The 23121-nt window shown below is 55.0% G+C and overlaps 2 protein-coding genes across 11 annotated transcripts in view; one reads left to right on the top strand and one right to left on the bottom strand.

Moving 5' to 3' along the window:
- TMEM63C (transmembrane protein 63C) overlaps positions 1-23121 on the bottom strand; it is a 130638-nt gene that overhangs the window by 104169 nt on the left and 3348 nt on the right. For all 7 annotated transcript variants that reach the window (XR_007412730.1, XM_049113747.1, XM_049113746.1 and 4 more), the window contains exon 2: positions 22963-23097. The gene's annotated coding sequence lies outside the window, so the exon portion shown is untranslated. The remainder of the gene's footprint in view (positions 1-22962; positions 23098-23121) is intronic.
- ZDHHC22 (zinc finger DHHC-type palmitoyltransferase 22) lies at positions 646-14762 on the top strand. 4 transcript variants are annotated; one of them, XM_035720104.2, is made up of 4 exons: positions 646-915; positions 2698-3237; positions 7991-8227; positions 13894-14762. In XM_035720104.2, the coding sequence occupies exons 2-4, from the start codon at positions 2712-2714 to the stop codon at positions 13932-13934; spliced, it is 804 nt and encodes a 267-aa protein (XP_035575997.1). In that variant the 5' UTR covers positions 646-915; positions 2698-2711; the 3' UTR covers positions 13935-14762. The 4 variants fall into 4 exon arrangements, with proteins under 4 accessions (XP_035575997.1, XP_025298702.1, XP_025298703.2 ...); XM_025442918.3 differs by lacking the exon at positions 646-915 and adding an exon at positions 1746-1892; XM_025442919.3 differs by lacking the exon at positions 646-915 and adding an exon at positions 1911-2502.

Here is a 23121-nt window from a genome sequence, read left to right as displayed (position 1 = left end):
ACAGAGGCCGAGAGCCTGTGCCTTAGTTGGAATCCAGGCTCCGTCACTTCCCGGGATGACGCTGGCCATGCGACTTAGTTTCTCTGTGCCTCAACCTCCTCATCCATACAATGGGGGGATGACTGAACTTCTGCTTGAGAGGGTTAACCAAGCCGACTTCTGCTCAAGGCTTAGCACCCTGCCTGGTACAGAACAAGAGCCCAGCAAATAGTGTCACCAATTATGAACTCATACTCAAATGGTGCTTACCAGGGGCGGCCCCGTTTAAGGGCTTTACCTAGGTTGTCATGCAAGCCTTACATCTCTGTTACAGATGAGGAAACTGGAATCTGAAGATCACACCGCGGTGAATGGCGGATATGGAGACCCAGGCGGACAGGCTCCAGAGTTGGGGCTCTCAACCCCTGGGTGCATAAGGACGCTGGTCTTTATGGGTGTTGCCCCGAGGCCGGCTGAGCTCTCACCCCCCTAGGCTCCCCCACTTCCGAGGCAGGGTCTGGGGGGTGGGGGGAGCAGACGAGGGCCAGGACGTGCACCTCAGCGCTCCATGCAGACCCCCGGGGGGGGGGGGGTCAGGCGGGGCGCCCCAGCCGGCTCCCGCGGAGAGGAAGGGGGGCGCCAGTCCTCGGTGCGGAGAGGGGTGGCCAGAGCGCCGCCCCCAGGAGGGGAGGGGGGCTGGCGGGGTTGAGGGGTGCCCAGCGGCCGTCCCCGCCGCCTCCTGGCCCCCACTCGCCGGCGCCCAAGTGGGAGGGCGGCAGCTGCCCGCTCCCTCCTCCCGCACCCCCGCTACCTGCCCAGTCCCCGGAGCGGAGCGCGCGGAGGCTGCGAGCCGGCGGGGCCGAGCCCACAACTTTGCAGCCTCGGGCAGGGCGAGCGCCGGCGTCCAGGGCTCCTGCGGTCGGCGGCCCGAGCTCGGTGAGTTCGCTTCCCCGGCCCTCTGCGGCGGCGCGGGGCGGCTTCCCCGGCGTCCAGGAGGCGGTGGCCGGGGACCGGCGGCCGCCCGCGCCGCCCGCCTCGCTGGGGCTCCGGGCCGGGCCGCCCTCCGCCGCGGGCGCCGAGCCGGCGGCTCCCCGCGCCCCCGGGCCGCCCGGGGGGCTCGGCGCTGGGCGCTGGGGCGCGGGGCCCGCCCGCCCGCCGAGCGCCCCCGCCCCCGGCCCCCGCCCGGCCCCGGCCCCCGCCCCCGCCCCGGGCCGCCTTCCCCGGCGCATCTGGCGGCTGCTCCCGCGCCCCCCTGGCGACCGGCGCGGGGAAGACACTCGCTGCGCCCGAGCGCGGAGCCCAGGCTCCCCCGGGTGGGCAGCGCCGCCCCCGCAGCCCCGCCGCCCCGGAGCGCCCCGCAGCGGGCCCCGGCGACCGCCTCCCCGCGAGTCCGCCCAGCCCCGCCGCCCGCAGGCCCCGGCGCCCTGGCACCTGCGGGGGGACCCCGAGGACCGGCCGCCCACCGCGCACGGGACCGCCCGCCGAGGCCTCGTCGCCGCCGCCCGGCCGGGGTGCAGCCGCCTTCCCGGAACTTTTCTTGGCGCCCGGGGCTCGCCGACTCCTCAGCCCCCGGAAAAGTTCTCTGGGGCGCTGGGATCCCATTTCCCGGCGGCGTCCGAAGCTGGGGAGGAACCGGGGCGGTAGGGGCCGGGGGGCGGCGGGGGCGGGGGTGCCGGTGCGGGTCCGCCCACAGGCCGCCGAGCATCCCCTCTCGCGCGGGGCGGGCTCGTTGGCACCGAAAGGGTTTCGGCGCCATCGGGGTTGTTTGGGTTTCTCGCTCCAGGAGGATGGGGGGAGGGCGCGCTGGGGGGTTTACATTTCGTCGCTTCAAATGAGAACGCTCTTTGCCAAGAAAGAGCCAGGGCAGCCAGCGACGGAGACGGGCTGGGGCTGACCGGGACCCGCTGACACAGGTACTGGGGCTGCGCCCCCCAGCTCACCCGCTGCCTGAGCGCCTGCGTGGATGTATTGATCGTTGTCATTGATTTTTTTTTTAAAGCCAGGTGGCAGCGGCTGCGTGTGTAATACAGATATATGCACACACAAACACAGATAGCCAGGCGCACACAGCTTACACGGTCATACGCAGAACACCCTCCACTCAGCACCCACCACCACCACCACACACACACACACACACACACACACACACACACACACACCAGGGACCTACAAGCACAGGAATACCTCCAAAGAGCCTTGGGTGAAGGGTGTGGTCCTTGAATATTGCCCAGGATTGGGTGGGGGTGGGGTGGGTCAGAGGGCCAGAGAAAAGGAGGTGAGGCAGGACTTCCAAAAGGTCATTTCTCTCTGGTCCACCCCAAATTCTTTGCTTTCTCCTTCAAGGGGGTCTGAAGGAGAAATCCCAAACCTGGGCTCCTTTCCTCTGCCATAGAGGAGCAGAGCCCTAGCCCCATGCCCCTCATCCCCTCCAGAGAGCGAATAAGGCCTGGCCTCACCCTCCTTGTGCCTGACCCCAGAGGTCGCTCAGATGTTCAGAAATCGAGGGAGCGGGCACCCGAGGTAGGGCCTGCCCCACCCACCCAGAGGCTCTTTCAGTCAGGGTATCACACCTTCTTGGTCTTGGGTTAGGGAAGAGAGGAGAGGGCTGATCCAAGGGACAGGGGTGGGGGGGTTGGATTTGGGTGGGGTGGGACGGCCAGACTGCACCCCCCTGGACACCGCAGTTGAGTCTTCCTCTCACCCTGGGCCCCTTAGGAATGTAATCGAGGATGCTGGCCCTGAGGCTGCTCAACGTGGTGGCCCCCGCCTACTTCCTGTGCATCTCCCTGGTGACCTTGGCGCTGCAGCTCTTCCTCTTCCTGCCCAGCATGCGCCAGGACCCCGCGGCCGCCCGCCTCTTCCCTCCCGCGCTGCTCCACGGGGCGCTCTTCCTGTTCCTCTCCACCAATGCCCTGGGCAATTACGTCCTGGTCATCCAGAACTCCCCCGAAGACCTGGACGCCTGCCAGGGGCCCCCGGCCAGGAGGGCCCCGTGCCCCCCGCCCAGCACCCACTTCTGCCGAGTGTGCGCCAGAGTCACCCTGAGGCACGACCATCACTGTTTCTTCACGGGCAACTGCATCGGCGGCAGGAACATGCGCAACTTCGTCCTGTTCTGCCTCTACACCTCCCTTGCCTGCCTCTACTCCATGGTGGCCGGCGTGGCCTACATCTCCGCGGCCCTTTCCACCTCCTTCGCCCACCCCCTGGCCTTCCTCACGCTCCTTCCCACCTCCATCAGCCAGTTCTTCTCCGGTGAGTGGGCCTCGGCAGGCAGGTTGGGCCCCACACAGGGACCCTCCACCCCCACCCCAAGTTTGCCGCCTTCAGCAAAGAAAAACACAGGATGCCCAGTTAAATCGGAAGGGCGGATGAACAGTGCATGGCTTCTTAGTAATAAGTATGTCCTAACTATTGCATGGGGCATACCTAGATTTTAAAAATTCTGTTATCGAGGCACCTGGGTGGCTCAGTAGTTAAGCTGCGGATTCTGTTTTGGCTCAAGTCGTGATCTCAGGGTTGTGAGAGCGAGCCCTGCTTCCAGTTCCGTGCGGAGTGAGGAGTCTGCTTGATGATCCTCTCCTTCTGCCACTCCCCCCACCCATCCACCCAGGGTGCTCTCTCTAAAGTAAATAAATCTTTAAAAAAATAAAAATTCTGTTATCTATCTGAAATTCAAGTTAACTGGGCATACTGTATTTTACCTGGCCACCTCGCTCTTCACCCCCAGTTCTCATTCATCGTCTCCTCCTTGCTTGCCACTAACCATTTGCGCATAGAATCTCCTGGTGACCCAGGCAATACACTCACTCTCTGCCAGACAGGACTGGGTGCTGACCATCCCTCCATGTAGCCCATGCTATGACCTTCCTCTGCCTAGACTCCAGCCCTGCTCACATATTCCCCCAAGGATTTGCCTTCCAAAGGTCTTGCCAACCAAGCACAGTAAGCCAGCAGCAGGCTAAGCCCTGCCCTCTTGCCCATGTGTTTGTCCCTACCAGGCTGCTTGTTAGCCTAGAGATGGCTTGGAGCAAAGGGCACCCTGGCTGGAGATGTGCCATGTTGAATGGTTCCATGTTCACATCACAGAGCTATGAGACTGGCATGGGATTTGACCCTCCAGGGAGGCTCTTACACTTACAGGAGCCAGGCATGTGGGCCTTCCCACTAGCACTCAGCTGAGCACCCTGTGGGGTCTGTATTTGATATGGTGTGTCTCAGGGAGAGCTCTTTGATTCCTGGCCTAGAGGGATCTAGCACCTGGTGGCAGTTCTTACCACTTTATCTGGACTTGAAATTTGTCCCTACCTCATTTCCTTCCATTCCATCCCTACCCTGGCTTTTGACTCCAGCTGACTTGGCTCTTATAGTTGGTAGCATGCACGCATGAGTGTGCGTGAGATTGTTATCTCCATCTCTCAAATGAAGACACTGAGGCTCAGATGGGATTAAACAGCTTGCCCAGGATCTTACTACTACCAACCAGCAGCCTCTGTGCCTCCCTCAACCCCAGGTCTTGAAACAACCCCTAGCAGCACAGGGAATCTAGCACGTTTCTTCACCTATGGACTTTTCAGGGACAAAGAAAGACATGGCTATTTCCATTGGGAGCCCAAGACTGTCTTGATGTGCCTGGGCTGGCCACTCACAAAGTTCTGCTCCACTGTGAGGGAAGCCATCATGTTGGTCTTTGTTGGGACTGCATCCTGGTCCTTCGCAGGAGTAGAACTGTTGCGCCATCAGAGTGGGAACTCCGAAGCGTAGGAAGGCCCCAGCCATCCCAGCTGTAGGGTTGCCTTGAGGGCTGATGGCTGAGTTCGGCCCAGAACTCAGAGCTTTGGGGCCTTCTGGATCCTGGCATGGGCACAGGAGACTGCTAGGACCAAAATAACCAGGATGGGGGTGGGTACGTGGGCGGGCCAGGGGGTGGAGTGTGAGCACAGGCAGGTGGAGGGATGAGGAGAGCCAGAGAGAGCCTGATTACACTTTCTTTTCCAAGTAGTTTCATCATATCAAAATGAATGGTTCCAAAGGAAGGATCTTGAAATGGTTTGATTTGAGATAAGCCTGGGCTTGAGGCTTGTCCATATGTGCTAGGTTTTGGAGACAGGACAGAAAGGAAGAGGAGCTTTTGCTTTGATCTGGGCGGGGGGGGGGGGGGGGGGGGGGGGGAGGGGTAGACAGAGCCAGTCAGTATCTACCTTGGGGCCCAGATCCCTGGTGCAGCAGCAGGGTGAGTCCCGCCCCCTTTTCCAAACTCCTCCTCATACCCACCGGGGAAAGGAGGCCAAGATTTCTAATCTCCAACTCTCCCATTTCAGCCATCTATCCATCCTCCTCCTTCGCTGACCTTTCTTCCCGCCCCTTTCTTCCCGCCCCGGGCCAGCCCTTCTCACTCCCTGCAACTCACCCCTTCGGCTTCTCCCTTCCTATCTCCTCTCTCTCTAATTCTCAGCCCAAAGGGCTGTGGGCACACCCTCTCTCATCTGCTCAGGAGGGCAGGTGGACAGGAGGCAATAGGAAGGGACAAGCTGTTTAACAGATTGAGCTGTCCGCAGCTGCGGTACTGCCCCGAGTCAGAAGTGCCAGCATAGCAAGGCAGGTTTTCTTTCATTCAATCCCCACAACAAGTCTGTGAGGTAAGTACCATCATATCCATTTTAAAGGCTCAGGAACCAAAGGCTCAGCAAGGTTAAGTTGCTTCTAAACCAACATGACTAGTGTGACTCTAACCCCAGATCGAGACTCAGGGCTGCTAGCCCCTTAGAGCTAGCTCATCCTCTTTCCGCTGCACTGCATCGCCTCCCTGGAGCTGCCTCTGAAGCTGCTTCTTGATGAATGAGCCACTTTGGGAGGGAGGGAGGTTCTTGTCCCCGGATGTCTATTAAAGATGCTGGGTGACAATCTGTCAAAGGTGTTACAGATGCCTGGTAGGAAGGAGAGGTGGAAGGATTGGATCGTGTGACCGTTCAGGCCTTTCAGAATTCTGTGATTTTTCTAAAAGAAGCAGAACTATTATTAAATAATTCAAAGGAGCTGAGGCAGCCAGGCTGAGCAACTTCAAACACTTCAAGGGAAAGCAGGTCCCCAGAATAGCCTTTTGTAGCTGCTGCAAGGGGCCAGGAAAAGGCCACAAGGTCTTTTCCGCATGTCTTGATTTAGTGCCAGAAAAAAGCCTATGGAAAACAGCTTCCATCAGCCCAGGTTTATCCGTGCAGCTGAGTTGCAAGGCAGGCCCTACACTTGACAGCTCTGATGTTCTCACATCCCAGCTAGAGGGCCATCTTTGCCTGTCACCATTCCCGGAGCCCAAAGAGCAGTCCCAGGATCCCTCATCCTGCACGTGGCTGCCTGAGCTAACCTATGCTGACAAGGAAGAAATGGGTCAGAGGGATGGAACTGCCCTATGCAAGCTGTCCCACTGCCACCCTCATGCCAGCTGAGGGGCTGCTGAAAACGCCAGCTGGAATGAGCTTTCCATCCCCTGGGCAGCTGGACTTACTTGTCTCTGGTTTTGCAAGGAGAAATGTGCCATCAAAGCTCCCAAGGCTGGGGGCAAAAGGAGGCTGCTAATGAGAAAACCTGAATCTGGTCCATATCCTCCTGGCTGCTGAGTCCACCGCTGCTCAGATTGGACAAGTTGTAAAAGCCAAACCCTTGAGGGGCCTGGAGAGACCAGGGAGGAGGTGGGGTGGGGTCAGGGGATGCTAGAGAAGAGGGATTTGGTTGAGATTCACAGAGGCAGAATAGGTTGGAAGGTGATGTCTCTGGAGCAGGAAACTTCATCTCATTGGAAGGGGTGGTGGTAGATTTGTCATGCAGGGAGAGAGGGGCTAAGGAGGGCTTTTGAGTTCCCTGGTGGACCACCACCCTCCCGCTGGGCAAGTTAAGCTGGGGGTCTCTACCATGGCTGCCAAGGCTGCAGCTTATCCAGTCTTCAAGTCCTGGAAAGAAGGAGAAAGCTTGATGGTCTTAAGAGTTAAATGTGAGCCCTTCTTGGATGTAGTCTCATCTGTGAATGACCCTCAGCAGGGAGCATCGCACTGAGTATGAACCAGAACGCTAGCCACATTGTACATCATTTCCCTGAGTCATGCAGGGATTACTAGAATCCTATGGAATCCTTCTTATTCTACCCACTTTACAGATGAGCAAAACTGCAACTAAGAGAGATTCAGAAGTGTGTATGAGACCACAGAGCTGAGAGATTCAAACTAGCATGGACTGACCACCCCAGATCTGAAGAAGGGTGCGGGATCTCTTACTCAGTGGGTTTAAAAGCAATAATAAAAGTGCCGGTTTGGAGGGGTTTGGAGAGGTCCTGCCCAAGGCAGGGAGCCGGACTGATGACCTTGGGGACCTCTTCCAGCCTTAGCAGGTTCTGACAGGCAGGACAGCTCTGGCCAAATGCTCTAGTGGCCACACTGTCCTCTTGTTAACATTAATGACTGAATTATTCTCTAACTCAACGCTCTGCGCTGCCCCTGGAGCTTGTGACTTATTCTTCTTGATGACTAGGCCCTGTTCTCCATCATGCTGTCACTTTCTGGAGACCTCCCAGCCAGTGCTCTCAGCTCCATAGGAAGATGGCGCTGCAGTCAAGGCAACTGCCCCGGGAGCCAGCTCCCTCTCTAGCATCCTCAGCTCACCCCCCTCACCTCCTGAGAAAACATCTCCCTGTCTCCAGACCACAAAGAGAAGGCAGAGGGATTTGGCGGGCGTCTCAGACTCTGAGGAAACATTAGCGGCTAGGCACTGCCCAGAGAAGCTTCCTTTTCTTCTGCTCACCGCCCCCAGTCCTCCCTTCTCCCCTCAGGGGCCATCCGCACCACGAAAAAACTTAGGTCAACTAGTTCATCCTTCCTGTCCCTCGCTGCAGCGCGGAGATTGCTACAAAATACAGCTTCAGTCCCGTTAATCTCCCGCTCTCCCTAGCGGAACGGGTCGCAGTTGAGTACGTGGCCTGGGTGTAAAGCGATTCTGGTGTGTCCCCCCTCCCCCCCCGCAGGAGCTGTCCTCGGTTCTGAAATGTTTGTCATCCTCATGCTCTACCTCTGGTTTGCCATCGGCCTGGCCTGCGCCGGCTTCTGCTGCCATCAGCTGCTGTTGATCCTCCGGGGACAGACCCGCCACCAGGTGCGGAAGGGGGTGGCGGTGAGGGCCCGGCCCTGGCGCAAGAACTTACAGGAGGTCTTCGGCAAGAGGTGGCTGCTGGGCCTGCTGGTCCCCATGTTCAATGTTGGAGGTGAGAGCTCCAAGCAGCGCGACAAGTAGCAGGCATTCCCATCATTTCCGTGTGTGTGTGTGTGTGTGTGTGTGTGTGTGTGTGTGTGTTGACTCCTCCTGAACATAAGATCATGGCACTTTTGTCTCCACCCATGACCTGATACAACCTTGAGCTGGTAAGGTTCTAGCATCTGCCCCTGGTCTGTGGCATGTAAGAGAACAGTGTTGGCTGGTGGATCGTGGCAAGCAGGAAAAATGCCTCACCTCACCCCCACCCCCCGCCATTGCTAGGCTCCCAGGAGCCAGCCAACTGTCAGGAGGCCCCTGCTTTCCCCCTCTGCCTGGTTCATCCACCCTTTCCTATGTCTCATGTCATCACTGCTATCAGCTAGAGCTCTTCTCTCAGACCCATGTTAGGATTGGAGAGTGGATTCTTGCTGTTGGTAGGATGCTCTCTGGGGCCTAGAGGCTGGCAAAAATGTTTAAAGTTATCATGTGTAAGAGGTAGCCAAGTTGGCTCTGCCAACTGCTAGTGAGGTGAGAAAGGAGGGGTGTGTTCTTATCCTCCCTGTGGAACTGTGAGCAGTGGAAGGGAAACTCAGTAGTTTACTGCTCCAACGCCAAGTGCCAAGGCCTTTTCTCTGGGAGACAGCAGCCAATGGCCAGGGATTTCTAGGTGCTGTCCCCTGCCCAGCCTGCCCCAGCTAGCCACCCCAGCCCAATCTGGGACCTGCCTGGATGCTTCCTTTCCCTGGCACTCTTCCAGCTTTCCCTTCTTGATCTCTAGCCTCTGGGTCTTTTCTAGGTTCTGGGGAGGCAAGGAAGAAGGAAAGAAGTACTGATAAATGAGAGAAGCATGAGACTGCATAACCATACCGAAGGGGATGTGTGTGTGTGTGTGTGTGAGTGTGTGTGTGTGTGAGAGAGAGAGAGAGAGATGAAGAGGAGGAGTTTTGTTGTGAAAACAGAATGCTTAGGGGAGGGAAGGGGAGAGGCCACACAGAGGTTGGGCAGTGGGATATTTGAGGAACAAGAATGAGAAGAGCGAGTGGGTTCATTTCTGAAGGACATTCTAGCAGCTAAAGCTGTTCAGTGTTTGAATGGCTGCCTGGGGAGGTAAAGAGTGCCCCACTGGAGGTATTCCAGCAGGGACTGGCCAGTCATCTGGCAGGCATGCCATGGAAAGAATTTCTGCATAGGGTCAAGAAAGGGAAGATCCTTTCCCACCCCCAAGATTCTGGTGTCCTCTTTGTGATTGCCTGGTCCAGAGGCAAGATCTGTAGAGATGCCTGTGAATTATTTGCTTTCAGGAAGGGGGGAGCAGGCATGGAGAAGCCTGAAAATCATGATGCAAACTTTCAGGATCCTACTTAACCACTGAAGAGGGAGTCTCTGGATAGACAGGACAACCTAGGTATTAATGCTGGTTGAGGAGGTTGGCATTTGAGGAAAGGGAGATGGAGCAGTGTCGGGGCAGGTGGGGGCAGGGGTGGGAAGAGCTGTAAGGTCATGCTCAGCTCTGAGAGGTGAGGTTGGGAGAGTTGAAGCTTGGGAATGGGGAAGACCAAAATGTAGGGGTGCAGCTGTGAGACCATCTCTGCTTATCTAATTGGTTGGATGGGGACACTGCTGTATGTTCTAGGACCCAGAGGATCGAATCTCTGGGAAATATTCAGGAGTGGGGACAACACAAGTGCCCCTTCTGACTGTATACCAAAGTCAGTCTGCCATCCATGCAGGCAGCAGGGCTGAAGTCCACAGCCTACAGGGTCCAACTGGTGGCCACAGCAACCCCAAGCGTCGCCACACAACACCCTGAGATCTTGAGCAGAGTTGGGGAGGACTTTACTTTGGTCCTGCCTTCATGCCCCCTATAGGGCTAATGTGGTAATAGCATCACTGGCTCACACTCCCTCCCATATCTATTTATTCATTCATTCATCCATCCATCCATCCTACATATATTTATTGAGTGCCAACTATATGCCAAGTCTCTTCCAGGCACTGGTATACAATGATGAACAAGACACACTTGTTGTGATGAGCACTGGGTGTTATATGTAAGTGATGAATCACTAACCTCTACTTCTGAAACTAATATTACACTTGGTGTTAACTAACTGGAATTTAAATAAAAACTTGAAACAAAGAAACAAACAAAAATTGATGAACAAGGCAACAAGATCTCTGCTGTCAGGGGCATCTTGTCACTGCCCCCATGCACTGACTCCCACCCCTTGAAAAATGATTCTTCTGCCATGTTGGTGTCAGCAGGGCAGGTCACTTGGAGGGGAAGGATATTTGCAGAGAAGGCTGAAGAGGAGCCCAGGCTGGCTGGCTGGAGGAGTCATTGGGGAGCATCTTCACCCCCAGTTCTGTCCATACTTAAACAGTGGGAGTGGAAGGGAAGGGAAGAGAGGTCCTGGGCAATCCAGGCCTTGGCTCTCTCCCAACCCAAACTCAAGCTTGGAAGCTAGCCATGCCATTCCCAGCCTCCTGGAGGCTGAGCACTGTGAGGCTTGACATGGGAAAAAGAAATAAAAGAGAGACCTGCGGGGGTTGACTCCTGACAGTGGGTGGTGATGGTGGGGAGGTTGCCCGGTGTGGAACTGGGGTAGCATTTGTATACATGGCCCTGTATTGTTGATAAAAAAACATCAATAAAATATGTGGTGTTAAATTGGATTTGATGTGATCACACGGGCACCACGGTTGGTAGTAGGGCTGGCAAGGCTGGAATGCACTGACACTGTCAGAGTAGCCATTGAAATATTTAAGGTAAGTATTAAAAATACTTCTATTCTAGTAGGTAAATAGCCACTCTCCAGACTCCCTGGGTGACTCACCCCTGCTGCCCCAGCTGCTCCTGCTCCTCTCCTGGAATCCCGGGCTCACCTCAGAATTCAGTGATTAAAAGGGCAATGTCTGTTATCTGCATGGAACCCCCAGGATCCTCCTCCAGCCCATCAGCTAGTGTCCTTTGTGACAGAGCAGGATAGTGCTATGTGGTTGGTAAATGTGCGGATACCACCCCAGGGGTGGTAGCATGTCTGCGTGCTGGGATCTGTGGACCCATGGAGACCAGGAGTAGAAGGTCTAACCTGGGAACTTTCCTCCTCCTCCGCCCACTCCTCTTCTTCTCCCACCCCTTCTCCATGAAGAGAAGCCACTCGGTTATCCATCACAGTCAGAGCTGACGGCTCCTGAGGATCAGCCAGGCTCCCTGACCTTTCAGCCCCTACAACACTTGGAGACTACAAGCTGCCCAGTCCTGGGGGCAACAGAGAGGGGGTTGGGCCCTGCAGGAAGGGAGTGGTCCCCAAGCAGGTGAATGGGCATGACGTCTGATGCATCCTAAAGACAAGCAGGCCTGGACTAGTGGAAGACACAACTACAAAGTGCTAGTTCCATCTGGGCTGCTGAAGAATCTTCAGCCTAGGCCAGTGTTGTATGTATATGGGTCTGCATTCCCTGGACACATGCCAATGAGCAACCATTGGTATGCTGGGTGAGGGGCAGGGAGGAGATGAATAGAGCGGTGGCTAATCTTCAGCACATTCTAGAGCATGGGCTGTCTACACTCCACAGGTCAGACACTCTTGCCTTTTTTTTTTTAAACATTTTTTTTAATTTTTTATTTATTTATGATAGTCACAGAGAGAGAGAGAGGCAGAGACATAGGCAGAGGGAGAAGCAGGCTCCATGCACCAAGAGCCCGATGTGGGATTTGATCCCGGGTCTCCAGGATCACGCCCTGGGCCGAAGGCAGGCGCTAACCCGCTGCTCCACCCAGGGATCCCACTCTTGCCTTTTCACCGTTGTATCCTGAATGCCTAGCAGGAGCTGGGTACATAGTAGGTGCTCAGTAAATACTGACCAAACAAATGCTTAGGTTTTGTGCTCATTTGCTCATTCCACATCTCTTTGCTGTGCACGCTATGGGGCTGGAAGAAGATGAGACAACACTGTCCTCCAGGGGTTCACATCCTAGGAGAGGTTCCTGGGAAACCCCAGAGGAGGAAGAGAGCCTGCCCCAGCTGTAGAGACAAGGGAGCTTCCATATGTGGAGAAGCTGGAGGCATGGATGAGATTTGAGCAGGCAGAGATAGATAAGGGGCGGGGGGGGAATTCCAGGAAAAGCGAACAGGCCTGGAGCTTTGGAGTGATCATGGGACTGTGAGCATAGAAGACACCACAGAGAGGCAGAGGGACTTAAATCTAGGAGTTGGAACCTGAACTAAGAGATCTGGAGTGAAGTTGATAGGGGAACCATTACAGGTTGTGAGCAAGGGAGTTACATGATTAGAGCTCAATTTCAGAAAGTGGGGCTTTGGTGGGTAGACTAGAAGTGGGGAAGGCCCAAGAGGAGGCATTTGCTGAGGGTGACATACACCAGGGCTTAGGTAGGCATACTGGCTGTGAGCCAGTAAAGGAAGGGAAAGTGTCAGAGCCACTTCACAGACATGAGCATGAGTTGGAAGGGTCTAGGGGGAGAAGGCCCCAGGTGATCCTGAAGGTTGAGACAGGATGGTCAAGGTGATCTCAAAGGAAAGACCATTAGGGCCAATGGAGTGGGGAGATCATGACTTGGGGGTTCAGGGTAACCGGGACCACTCGCTTCTGTCAATGGTCCATTGGTTGGTGATTGATGGTGTCACTCGTAACTAACCACTCTGTAACCTCTGTAACCTGCCTCAGGCAGGGCAATCTGCACACTGAGCCACGCAGCACAACCTTCTGACTGCCAAAGCTGGGAGAAAACATCTGCCTGTGAGAATAGAGGTCACAAGTCCTTGAAGAGACCTGAGCCCCCACCTGTTATAAGCAAGCAAGAAGCCAGTCCTTAGGTCCCAGCAGCCATCTTTTAGCCAGTCTCCTTTCCCAAGAACATGATTGTCCTTGTCATTCCTGTCCTTGTCACTCCCTGCACGTACTCCAGGCACAATACCCAACTTAGTGTCCTGCAACTGGCCTCATTGCTCCTCTCATCAACCTTCCTCTGGGCATGCTCTCCAGTATGCTGGGGAGGCAGCTCCTCCTGCTGGGGAGAAAAGGAGGGGATGGACAGGGAGCCAGGATACATTGCTCCTGCCTCCTCTGAGATGCTTTGGAGATGAGGAAGAACCTTGGACCTGTGAGCCTGGTGGTGGGGTGGGGGGCCTGGGGTAGCTCAGTTGCTCCTGATGTTGGGTTCTGCTTCTGTCTTCATTCCTTTCTCTGGGGGTGGTGCTGGCCCAGCTCCTCAGACATTCATTGATGCTGACTCCATGCCAGGCATGATGCCAAGAACCAGGAATGCAAAGATGAATGAGATCTATTACCTGACCTTGGGGAGCTCACAGGGAAGAGGACCAACTGCAGACAGTCATGAGGGAGAAGGACAGGGTGCTGCAGAAGGAGGAGAGCACTCACTCAGGGTAGGCTGGCCGACTTCCCGGAGGAGGCAATGCCAGGTCATACAGGATGAATATGAGTTGCCAGACAGGAAAGCAGGGCCATAGGGGGGAGTAGGGGTAGGAGGGACTGTGCCAGGGGCAGGGATACCACGTGATTCCTGGGAATTGTGAGTCTCCATTTAGGAGCAATGGGGGCACCAGTCAGTATCATGCCATCACCGCTGGAGCAGTTTAGTCCTCAGGCCATGCTCCCCACAGACCGGCCTCTTCCCCTCTGATCACTTTGCAGGTTGTCATGCTTGGAAGAATCAAGCAAGAACCGATGTCTAGTTTTTCTAGTGATCAGCAGGGTCCTCCAGGTTGGAGACCAAAGGCACGGGGTCACGTTCAGTCCCCAGGGGTTCAGCCCAAAGCTGTTGGAGAACTCATCTGGGAACATCAGAGACCCCCGGGTTCCTGAATGAATTGCCTCTGGAAAGAGCTCCCCATCACTCTTTCTTTCTCGTACAACTGCAGCGAGTAGAGTAGAAGGAAGACGTTTCTACCAAGATGACAGCCAGGGGTTCATGCAGAGGGGGGAGCTTTCACGATGTATAATCCTCTCACCCTGACTGAAGAGGCCTGTGTCCTCTTCATGGCCCCCTGTACCACCCTCCCTCCACACAGGCACCTAGTGGTCCCCATGTGCTTCTTCCATTAGCCCTGACAGGTCCAGCCCCCAGGGACATCTTCCCTCCTCTGTGGGTTTTGTCTCCCAGCTGAAACTTGGAGGGTGGGGAATGGCAATGGTGGAGTCCTCTGGTTCCTGCGGTACCTACCAGATAGTATAGAGCCCTGACACGATCATTGACATGTGAGTAATAATAGTGACCGACATTTATTGAGCATCCGCGACGTGCCAGGCCCTTCTCATACAGCCTTTATCTATAGTAACTCTTCCTCATAGCAACCCCACCAGCTCTGCTTTATCAATTACCCGTTTTCCAGGTAAAGAAACTGAGGCCCAGAGAGGTCATATAAGTTGCCCAAAGCTTTGCAGCTGGTAAGTGCCAGAGCTGGGATTTGAACTCAGGCTGTCCGCTCCTGAGTTTATGCTTTTAACCCAGACTGCTAGACTTTGTATTGTGGACATCCAATAAACTCCCTGCTGATAAGTAACAGTCGAGTGTTCGTTCGGTAATTCATTGACTGACTCCTTCATTTAACCCACGTATGGAGCATCTGTTATGCAGAAGGCCCTGGTGGACACAGAGAATTAGGAATTAGGTCCAGCCTCAGCCTCCCTAGAGCTCACAGTCAGCTGCTTTAGGTGGCTCTGTGGGAGAAAACAGGTAGGCTTCAGGATGCGGAGAAACTTGGGGTGTCTCTGGTCCCTCCCAGACGGATGATTATGGGCAAATTGCCCAGGATGAAGCAGCTTCTTCCAGAAGCTAATTGTGGATGTCTGAGGACAGTCCAGGCTGAGGACCCCGCCCCAGGTCTCAAGGATGATGTCTACTGGAGGGGGGCAGGGAGGAGGCCTGAGCTATTTCTGGGCTGCTGCCCTGCCAGACAGTATCAGGGTGCCTGCAGGAGGGGACCACACACTGCCGGAGGGCTGAGCACAGCCGGCACGCCTCCACACCCACCCTCTGGAGACCAGGGCAGGGGAGCCACCGAAGACCCTAAAAGGGAGCAGGCTCCAAGGCAGACAACATCTGCCAAAGCTCATCTGTGACATATGGGAAAAAGAGGCCTCCGGAGGAGCCAAAGGGATGGCTGGTGAAGCGGGATCACACATGAATGGCCCTCCCCCCAATTAAGGCAGCATTAGCACAAACCTCTGCAGGCAGGGAAGGGGGCAGTGACCTGGAACCCTGAGTAGAGAGCACGGAGAACCAGGTCGTGGAGCCTTCCAGGGAGGAGGTGCTCCCACGTGGGGGGCTTCTTCCTGGAGTCCCTATCCCCAAATGCCTCCTTTCTGGCCCGTGTGTGATCCCTGAAATCCTCACCAGTAATATCTCCTTAAAAATAGCATTGGTCCCCGAAACTCCTTTCAAATTCTGGGATTTTCCTGAGCTTCTTTCTTTCTCAGCCTGACAGCTAGCTGCAAATTGGGCCAGCAGCGGTCTGCATGGGGGATGTCATATAGAGCACAGAGGAGCATGGTGTCCCCTCACACCCTGAGGGGAAGGGGACCCTGCACAAGCAGTGGGAGGGGGGCAGGCCTGGGACCCTTCTCCACAGTGTGGGGGAGGAGGAGTGGCAGAACTGAGCAGGGGGCTGCCTACCCCAACCCAGGAAGTGGCATCTCAGAAAGATCAGCACACTGAGGCCCGAGTGCCCAGTGGTTGTGCCATTGAGTCTCTGGCGCCCAGGGCAGGTCACTGCCGTCCTTGCACACTGAACTCACTCTTAGACTTGACCAGCAATTGGGCACTCTTGGCCTTCAATGGGGCATGTTGTTTGAATGACCCCCAAAGGGACAAGCTGCTCTACTTTGCCACAGACCCCACCCCTCCCTGCTACCCCACACAGGGCTACCCCACACTCTTCCTCTGCTTGTTTGGCCCCTGGAGGTCTCTCACTTTGTGACTCCAGAGAGGCTAAGCTTCAGGAGAGCCAAGTTCTAGTCCCAGCTATGCCCCACATCATGCTGTGTGACATTCCAGAAGTCACTGGGCCAGGGGCCTGCCTCCGTAGGTGCTGTGAACAGTGGGGGAGAAAGTAGGAATAGTTCTTAAGAGAAAAAGCAATGAGGGGCACCTGGGTGGCTCAGTGGTTGGGTGCCTGCCTTTGGCTTAGGGCATGATCCTGGGATCCAGTCCCAGATCCCACCCACTGGATGGAGCCTGCTTTTCCCTCTGCCTATATCTCTGCCTCTCTCTGTGTCTCTCTCATGAATAAATAAAATCTTAAAAGAGAGAGAGAGAGAGAAAGCGGTGAGAAATAGGATTCAGAAGGACAGAGGAAGTAAAATGACATGCAGTGGACTTTGATGGATTCCAGGCCTGCAGAGGTCACCAGCAGCAGGGGAAGGGCTGTGCCCGCTTTTACTCAGGCTGCAAGGATGGCTCGCGCGGTCCAGGTGGTTCCAGGTGGAAAGGGAGCCCGGAGACCGGAGGAGGGACGCCGCCGGGTGGGCGAGCATCCAGCATCGAGCATCGAGGTCCCCACCTGAGCGCCTCCCCCAGGCTGAGAAGCCTCTCGCCCCTGCTTGCTGGTTTAATCAACAGAGGAGCAGGGGAGGGGACAGGCGGCTCGCCGGAGAAAGGATTTAATTAGCAACGCTTTCCGGGGAGGAAATTAAATTACAGGAAACAATGGTGCGCTCCGAGGAACACGAAACCCCTAATCCGATTCCCCGCCCCGCGCGCCCCGGGGCCGCAGTCAGCTCAGCGGGCGTCCCGGGCCCCGCCGCAGTGACCCGGTTCCGCCGCGAGGGGGCGCCGCCGGGCCGCACACCCGGCTCTCGGCGCGCGGGAGAGGAGCCGGGGGCAAGCCAAGCCTGGGACTGGAGCGGCTGCTGCGGGTCTTGCCTCGCCGCGGAGCCACCCAGGGCTTCGGGGGCAAAAGGGCGAGATCTGCGCCCAGGCTCGTGTTGCTAGCAGTGGTCTGATCCGACATTCATCCAGAGAAATGGAGTCAGGGAGTGCGAGGACAGGGCAGCCTTGTCCACACGCCGCCCCCCCACCCGGTGCATCAATTCCTGAGGTTCTTAGCGCCCACGACCCCGCTTTCATCCCTGCTGCCCCTCAGCAGGCACCACCTTGGCAGCGTGTCCCTCCACCCACCCCTCCTCCCTATCACCTGGCAGTACTTTTATCTGTAGCAACAGCAACCATTCTTGTGGGCGGTGAGAACCTGGCCAAGGGAAATTTGCTTACTCATGACCACAGCCCATACCTGCACGAGGGGAAGCGGACCTCAGGCCCAGGAAGTCCCCCAGAAACACACAGCTGTCAATGATGACATTGGCATCACACCCCATTGGCCTCTGAGCTGTTCTCCGGCAGGGGGACACCCATTTTTGATACGCAGACCCCGTGTGAAGCTTCTCTCATGATAGGAACTCGGGAAGGGTTTGTTGAATGGATGGTAGGTGTTTCCTTGTTTGCCAGAGGGGGTGCTGATACCTGAGAGGCTGAAAGGAGACACCTGGCGCCACACTTGGACCACTGTGAGCATCTCGTAGAAGCTGGCACCACTGCCTGAGACCTGTCAGTGTACAAGGATCACCTGGGGATCCAGTGAAAACGCAGAGGCGGAATCAGTTGGGCCTATGATTCTGACAGGGCCCTGGGTGCTGGCGATGCTACCGAACACACTTAGTGCTCCAGAAGTGAGAGGAACAGCTGAGCTGGTCTAGGTCCACGGTCAGCCTTTCACTTTGTACTTACAGGCAGTGAGCCGCACACTGGCCCCCCCTCCAGAACAGAGCCCCTCCTTAGTACGCATGCTCGTCCCTTCACCCACCAGCCCCAATCCCAACATCAGCCCCGCCACAGGGAGTCAGTGAGCAGTCCCAGCCTTGTCTGCACATGTGCAGTCACCTGAGGAGCTGTAAAAAACCCTGAGCGGGTGGGGGCGGGGAGGTCCTACATCTCGGAGACTAGTAGAATCTGTCTGGGGTGTGGCCCGGGCATCTGGATTCTATAAGCTCCCCAGAGGCTGCCACTGTGCAGGAAGGCCACTGCAATGGAGGCGCCTGAGGAGGCCAGTAATGGGAGCAAGGGGGGGTGGGTGCCGAGGTTCACCCGATGCAAGTGTGGAGGGTGGACTGTACAGGAGCCTGGAGGCTGAGTCACCAGCCAGGAGGCTGGGCCAGGTGCGAGGTTAAAGATCCTGGTTAGGGTGCGACTGAGAGTCAAGGTACTCCAGATTCCTCTCTGGCTCCCCACCCCCCTGGCTGTGCGGCCCTGAACAGGGGTGAGGCTTGCACCAGCTGGGGAGAGTGTGTTTGCCAAGTACTCTGCAGGGTGTGTGCCTAAGGAGGGGCTCTGTTCAGGGTGGATCAGGGTGTGGGTGGCTGCCGGGAGCTGGGCGGGTTTGCTGCTGCTGTTGCCTCTAAATACAAAGTGAAAGGCTGACCTTGAACCAGGGCCAGCCCAGCTGGCCTGTCCTCACTCCTGGAACTACATGTTTCCCCTGCACTGACAATCTTATGATTACTGTTTATCAAGCAGTCGCCACGTGGGGCCACTGTACTAGATACTTCATACATGAGGGCACAGTAATCTTTGAGAGGAGATAGTAACCTAACAAATGAGGAAACGAAGCCCAGAGAGGTTATCTAATTGCCAGGATCACACAGAAACCAACTGGATCCAGACCCAAAGCCATGATATTTCCATCCCACCAGGACGCCTCTACTCATGCTCCTTCCTTTGCCTAAAACGCTGGCCCCTTGCTCTCAGCCAATCCAAGCTGCACCATAAGCCAAGCCTGGCTCAAATCTCAGCTCACCTAGAGTTCCTTTCCAGCAAGGCCTTGTGGAGCCCCTGCAGCTCTGGTCTGTAGGCTACACTACCGTGTGCTGGTGCTTTCCCCAGGAGTCCCATCTCCTGGCTCAGCTCTGAGGGCTCCAGGGCCCAGACCTGTGTCTTTCTGTAGGCGCTGGGCTTTCGTAATGTTTGGTGCTGCTAGGGCCAGGACTAGGGTAAGGCAAGTGAGATGCCTATGGTGCTGAACTTCAGAAGGTGCTCAGCTTGGGGTCATGCAAATGTTCTTGCCGGCCGCAGCTGGCACATGCAGGTGCTACTGTGGGTGAGCTCAAAAGTCTGGAAATACAGTGACAGATGGTAATGAGACTCATCATGGGGATCATTTCATAATGTATAAAAGTGTCGAATCACTATGATGTACACCTAAAACTAACAGTATATTGTATGTCAATTATATTTCAATTTTTTAAAAAGCCCAGGGGTGCCTGGGTGGCTCAGTCGGGTAAGCATCTGACTCTTGATTTCAGCTCAGATCATGATCTCAGGGTCGTAGGATGGAGCCCCTCTTCAGGCTCTGCACTCAGCTGGGAGTCTGCTTAGGTTCTTTCTCTCCCTCTGCCCTTCCCCAAGCTCACTTGCTCTCTCAAATAAATAAATCAATCTTAAAAAAAAATCTAGGGCACATGGGTGGCTCAATTGGTTAAGCATCTGCCTTCAGCTCAAGTCATGATCTCAGGGTCCTGCTCAGGGGGGAGCCTTCTCTCTCTCCCTCTGCCCCTCCTCCCCACTCATGCGTACTCTCTCCCAAATAACTAAAGTCTTAAAAAAAAAAAAAAAGTTTAAGGTGAGTCACCAAACAGGTTCTGAGAACTCTCTTGGTATGCCTGGGTGTTGGGGTAAACCTAACTAATACATTGTGCCTGTATCGATACTTCTGTTCTCAACTAGTAGTTTAACATTAAAAACCCTTGCCCTAAATAACAGATGCTAAACCCAAAAGTTATCAAAATGTTAGTCTTTAAAATAAAAGTAGGAGTAGGACATATCCCCTTGCCTAGACCTACATGGCCAACTTTGGATGGGTAAGACCTAGTGAGGCCCAAACCACCAAAGGGATGACTAACTGATGGCCACTGCCACCCAGCCTCCCGCAAGAGCATCAGCAGAGACCACGTCTGTTTCATGTACCACCCTACCACTAGGTCAGCACCCGGGACATAAATGTGTTAACGACTTTATGTATCTCTGTTACTCTGAAGTAACAATGACAATGTCTTGGTCGGGTAAGCTTCGGGAGTCATTCAGACTTTTAGAAGAAGTGGAAATGATCAGGGTTGAAAAGAATACAAATTTGGGGGGAGTGAAGAGGAAGAGGAGTGAAACCAAGCAGTGAAGACCCCAGGTTTGAGGATTTTTAAAGGTCCCCAAAGTGGGAATTGCCCTGGGGCTGGCCTATGCTGTCAATGCGTGCTCACTTCTGACCCTCAGAGACCCAGAGCCCTTTTCTTCTCAATTAAAAAAAAAACAAGAAGTCACGCTTACCATGGAGGGGGAGCTCCCACACTGCTTCAGCCTCTGTGGTCTGGTCGGTGGGGCCAGGAAGCCAGTCCTGTCACTGTGGCCCAACCAGCAGTATTAGTAACCTACTAGCTAATGGCTTCACTAACTGATGCTCCGAAAATGCTTCAAGAATGAAAGCAGCCTAGACTATGAAGCACAGCTTCCAAATAGATCTTGACTAGACAAGGATCAACCTATAGGCTTTTTAAAAAGGGTTTTCTCGGGATACCTGGGTGGCTCAGTAGTTAATCTTCTGCCTTCGGCTCAGGTCATGGGATTGAGTCCCCATTGGGCTCCTCGCAGGGGGACCTTCTTCTCCCTCTACATCTCTCATGAATAAACAAAAAAAAAATTTTTTTTTAAAGAGGGTTTTCCCCTGCAAGTTATTCTGGCCCTTCTCGGCCTGCCAGAGCGTGAAAACCATCCGTAAAAGCCCACTGTCTAAACCGTGCCTTAACTTCGCGGTCAGCTGCAGGTACCCTGGGATGTTTGTTTTGGTGGTTCACTGCCTTTCCTCTGTGTGTTTTGCTTAAGTGAATGCTCATTTGCATTTCCTGAGTGGCCCTGTCACAGGCTAGAAGCCCAGAAGCCTTGCTGGAGTGCAGAGGGGAGCCGGGGTTTAAACACTGGCTAGGAGGACTGCTAGGCCTCCAGGAACCAGGCTTTCCTCGCATTCGTTAAATTTGATTCCAGGCCCGCTGAGGGTGAGACTTTTTTGTTTGAGGGCATCTTGAAGTGTCTTCTTTTGATTTCGGGACAGGTTACAAATTTGTATGAGGGGTGGGTAAAGATAGGTGATTTCAACCCAACTGTCATAGGAGTATTAGGGTTTTGTACCATCTACAGGTAGTAGCAGCTCCTGGTCTCCCAGCCTGCTCCTGGAAGCTCGCCAGGCTCCAAGCCAAGTGCTCCCATCTGCCCCAGAGCGATCAAAGGCTATGGGGATGGGGGGGGGGGGTGGGCTGCGGAAAAGAGATGCCTACCTGTTACAGAGACTTCCACCAGTAGTAGCGAGCCCTCCTCCAAGCTACTGCTATTCCTGAGATAAAGTGAGTTAGGAAACCTGCAGGCAGCTCTTTTCACTCCCGCTCCAAACACTAATCACTCAAGCTGCCTGGGCACACAGGGCTGGCCTCGGGATAGGCCTCCAGGTTTCAGATACCCCCCTCCCCCCTTTCCTAACGGCTTCCGCCCACTTGCTGCGTTAACTTCCTACTCCACAGGCTTTTCTCTTTCTTGCTCATCTTCTCCAGCTGCCGTAATTTGAGGCAGGAGCCATACAGACTGTTCTTCCAAGCAATTCTCTAATGGCTTGCATAACCATCCTTCAGAGAGGGAGGGAGGCAAGCCACGTGCTCTAAGAACCAAGCAGGAATTCTGAGAGGTCCAGGACACCAAGAAACTAGTCAAAGGCTGGGTTGATACCTGCCGTCTTCCGGTTAGTTGGAAATGAGATTTCGGTAGGCGATAGTCTTCGTTATTCCAAGCAAATGACAACCCTCGAGGGGCCGTGGGGTGTGCGTGCAAGGGGGCTGCCTCACTTCGTGGGGCAGTTTTAAAACACTTTAGAGACATCACTGTTTCTCACCTCACCATAACCTCGGGAGGCCAAGTGGACAGCAAAGCTCACACCCTCCTATGATAGAGGAAACTGAGGTCGGAGAAAGTCTGCTTCTGGCTGCCTCTTTCTCCTGCCCTTCTGCTCGCACTGTGTCATCAGACGGACCTCACCTCCACCTCTCTTGTGGTGTGCTTGCTTAGTGGTACCCAGAAAACAGGACCTCATTTACATGGTGTATGACTATTTCCCTTAAAAACAACATGAAGTCAACCTAAAAGGCTCGCAGAAACATCCTCCCTGGTCGGGGGAAAGAGATCTGGACTGACATGCAAGCTCACTGACATGCCCTCCAACATATACAACCCGTTGTCCTTCATTTCAGATGAAAGGAGGGGCTGGGGCAGCCCCAGTGGCGCAGTGGTTTAGCACTGCCTGCAGCCCGGGGTGTGATCCTGGACACCCGGGATCGAGTCCCGCATCAGGCTCCCTGCATGGAGCCTGCTTCTCCCTCTGCCTGTGACTCTGCCTCTCTCTCTCTCTGAATGAATAAAATCTTAAAAAAAAAAAAAGAAAGAAAGAAAGGAGGGGCTGTTTGCAGATGACTGGCTAGGAAGGCCATGACTTAATCCCAAACGATTCTCCTGTGGGGCTTATAATTCTTTGAGAGCAGGCTTTTATATGGGTATTAGCAAATCCATATTTGCTGCAATCAGGCAATCTTAAGAAAGGCAAAACCAATGTGGACCAACAAAATGCTTCCCTTAGAGCCACATACAAGTTAAAAATCCGACTGAATGCTTTAAAATCATCTTACCAGGGGCAGCCCCAGTGGTGCAGCAGTTTAGCGCTGCCTGCAGCCCGGGGTGTGATCCTGGAGACCCTGGATCGAGTCCCACATCGGGTTCCCTGCATGGAGCCTGCTTCTGTCTCTGTCTCTCTCTGTGTGTCTCTATGAATAAATAAATAAAATTAA

This window comes from Canis lupus, chromosome 8, assembly GCF_003254725.2.
Source record: "Canis lupus dingo isolate Sandy chromosome 8, ASM325472v2, whole genome shotgun sequence".
Taxonomy (NCBI): Eukaryota; Metazoa; Chordata; class Mammalia; order Carnivora; family Canidae; genus Canis; species Canis lupus.
Note: the sequence above shows the minus strand (reverse complement) of the source record. Positions and strands in the feature narration are given on the sequence as shown.